The 3,424-nt window shown below is 34.6% G+C and overlaps 1 protein-coding gene across 2 annotated transcripts in view; it reads right to left on the minus strand.

The window, feature by feature from the left end:
• Window positions 1-9: 9 nt before the first annotated feature.
• LOC106882609 (transmembrane protein 229B) overlaps window positions 10-3,424 on the minus strand; it is an 89,797-nt gene continuing 86,382 nt past the window's right edge. For both annotated transcript variants that reach the window (XM_052971658.1, XM_052971657.1), the window contains exon 3: window positions 10-3,322. In XM_052971658.1, coding sequence (XP_052827618.1) covers window positions 2,781-3,322 — 542 coding nt within the window. In that variant the 3' untranslated portion in view covers window positions 10-2,780. The remainder of the gene's footprint in view (window positions 3,323-3,424) is intronic.

Genomic DNA, 3,424 nt, shown 5'->3' on the forward strand with positions numbered 1-3,424 from the left:
AGAGAGAGAGAGAGAGAGAGAGAGAGAGAGAGAGAGAGAGAGAGAGAGAGAGAGAGAAAGATGAAAATGTCCAGATCAACAGATACATTGTTAGAATCATATTCTCTAAAATCCTGGAACAAAGGACACCCAAGTAAAAAATGATGCAGAGAAATCCTTGATGGTGAAGTTACTTAAGAAGTTATCATAAGATTACAGAGTATTATCAGAACAAAATGGTAAATTATAGCAACTAGTGTTCTACCTAGAATTATTTTGTTATGTTGCTCAGACAACATGATCCTATATATATATATACATATATATATAAACAGATTAGGTACATATACATATAAACAGATTAGAGGAAGTCGATAAATGCAGCAGCAGTAGCAGCAGCAGCAGTGGCAGCAGCAGCAACAGACAACTGGTAATTGGCACCAGAACAATTGGCATGTTAACAATGAGAATCTGTTAATCAATGAATGGAAGAGATAAAATTACAAACTGATTTCATTCGTTAAACCTTTCCCTCCTGTTGCTGGTGGATTAGGAGGAAGAGGAGGAAGGGAACAAGTTTTCTTGTTAACCATCAGAGTAAAAAAAAAAAATATTATGGAAATTTCCAGATATTATTTTGCTGGTGGCCGTGACCATGGCAGTGGCAATTATGAGCAATGAAAACAAGGAATCATTTACAGAGGACAGAAGCCATTATTTACTACCAGTGCCAGCCAATACATTTCAGATTTCACTAGTCTTTATCTGTTCAAGAAGAGATTTTCTGGCATTTATAAGAATGTATGAGTAGTGATCAGTCAACAAAGAGTATTGATTAGTGATCATGAAACAAAATTATCATGATTTCTGCCTCATGGGAAATAGTCACATTGGTGCCATCGCAATAGTTTTGGGGGTTTTTTTTAATAAAAATTGGTCAAGTTTATTTGGATTTTGGCGAAATTTTCTATGACACACTGGTCCCTTATTTATTTCCAATTTTGAATAGAAATAGTAATTAAATAAATATTTAATAATGTGTTGAACGAATCCATGGAATGTAATACTGTAAAGCATTTGATGGCACTCAAAGACATTCCTCCACCCATCCCATGAGACAGCTCCGTGGCTTATTGATAGCAACACTGTCAAAAGTAACAATAGATGAACAGTAAAAATGATAATTCTATTCTTGATGTTTTCTTTGGCTTTTTAATTTTAATTTTCTTTTCCAAAGGGAAATTTGAAAATTTTCAATAATTTTGGTATTATTAAATTACTTGTTTTTTTCCTTTTTTAAAAAAAATAAGTTTTAAAACTAAACCAAGTTCTAATGAATGTGACATGAAGATGATATATAAAAAACAAAAATACTTTAGTTCTTGTGTTTAGAATATACTAAAAATAAATGATTCTATAAATCTAGTCTGGTGGCATTGGAAAATATAAGTCTAAGGTCAGCACCTAAAATCTTACAATCATCATTCATTTTAGATGAATACAAAAAAATGAAGCTTATAGTTCCTTTTTAGAGAAATCTATTAAATGTGCCACATACTTTTAATAAGTTATAGTACACAACATACACAACAAAGATCCAAAACATTAAATATACATACATATATATCCACAAACACACACACACATCCAACACATTCATCACAATACCTTGCAGTATTTGTTCCAATTCCCCACACACTGAGTTCAAATGCCACCAAAGTCAGCTTTGCCTTTTATCTTTTTAAGATCAACAAGTAAAGAACCGATCCAGAGTAGTAAATTGGCAGAGAGTGCCAAGTAACATGTTCTATACTATCTGTTCTGGCATTTTGTGTTTTAACAGCAACGCCTGCAATAACAAGTTTCAAGCTCTACTGACCTTAAAGAGGTAGCCTTTCATATTAGACAACAGTGGTGGTGGTATGGAGTAAAAGGGAGACTTGCATCCATGGGTAACTGCAAAAGTCTGTGCATATATGTGTAGACATGTGGCCCATCCTCACAAATGGAGGCCTTACAGTACACACACTCTCTCACATGCATACACACACACACACACACACACACACACACATGTACATTCGCAAATAGACATATAAACAGACACACACATATATATATATATATAAACAGACACACACACATATATATACACACATACATATATATATATATATACACACATACATGTATATATGTACACATATACATAGATTAATACACAGTACATGTGTGTATATGCATTAAATACCGATAAATGGATAAAGCAGTACAAAAAAAATCATTTAGGAAGTTATGTCGTGTGTGTGTGTGTGTGTGTGTGTGTTTAAGTGTGTATACTAGGGTGATCTATGATCTATGATCCGCTCAAATGATCTGCACATACACACACATACACACACACACACACACACGTACACTTTCATACACACCCACACAAACATACATTCACATATTCTCATACATACACACACATGCACACATACATTCACACTCTCTCATGCACACACACACACACACACATACAGAATTGTTTCATCTTTTTGTTTTTCCCCACTGTATTATACCCAACAGCAGTAAAAAAAATTCTTCCTTGAAATACCTGATGGAATAGAAGGAAGAATGATAAGAACAGTCCTGATGGTGCCCCAGAATGGCCACAGCCAAATGGTTGCAAACTGAGAAGATAGGAAGAATCCTCCTTTGAAATTATAAACATGTTTCGTTTTGTCTCTTTCTCACTCTCTTACACTCCCTCTCACTCTCACGCTCACTCAGCTAACTTTTGACATTTCATCCCACTATTTCATTTTTATATGACCATTCATCCCTTGGTAGCGTGTTGAATCCATGTAAGGTCCCCAGTATAGATGACGAGTGTAGAATATTAGGATTTTCTCTGTAAGGATACCGCCAAAGAACCATAAAGGTGCATACTCAAGTGTCACTAGACCCATAATATCCCAGTCAAAATTATCGTAGTCCCAAGGACAGGCGTCAAAACGTGTTAATATATAACCAGTGCTGAATTCCCATAGGTAAGTCCACAACATGTAAATAAGTCCTCGACACAGCAATGGTACTGTGTCCTGTAAGCGATAATGAATCTGTTCGACAACAAGGATTGCAACCCCATAAATCAACAGAGACCAGACACTTGTGTTTCCAGGAAACTTGACATTCATGTTAACAACAAACTCCCAGGCTGCTGTGAACATCACTTCAATGAAATAGCCATGGATGGCATAAATATAAAATCGCATAGGTAACGATAGTGCTATATGTTGATGCATCATTGTTTGCCAGCTGTTGTGATGACGAGTGAAGAAACTTTCAGTAGAATCTGGAAGAAAAAATAAAATATCTATAAAAATACATCGAAATACACACACATGTATATATATATATATATATATATATTTATATATATAAATAATACAAAATG

This window comes from Octopus bimaculoides, chromosome 11 (assembly GCF_001194135.2).
Source record: "Octopus bimaculoides isolate UCB-OBI-ISO-001 chromosome 11, ASM119413v2, whole genome shotgun sequence".
Lineage (NCBI taxonomy): Eukaryota > Metazoa > Mollusca > Cephalopoda > Octopoda > Octopodidae > Octopus > Octopus bimaculoides.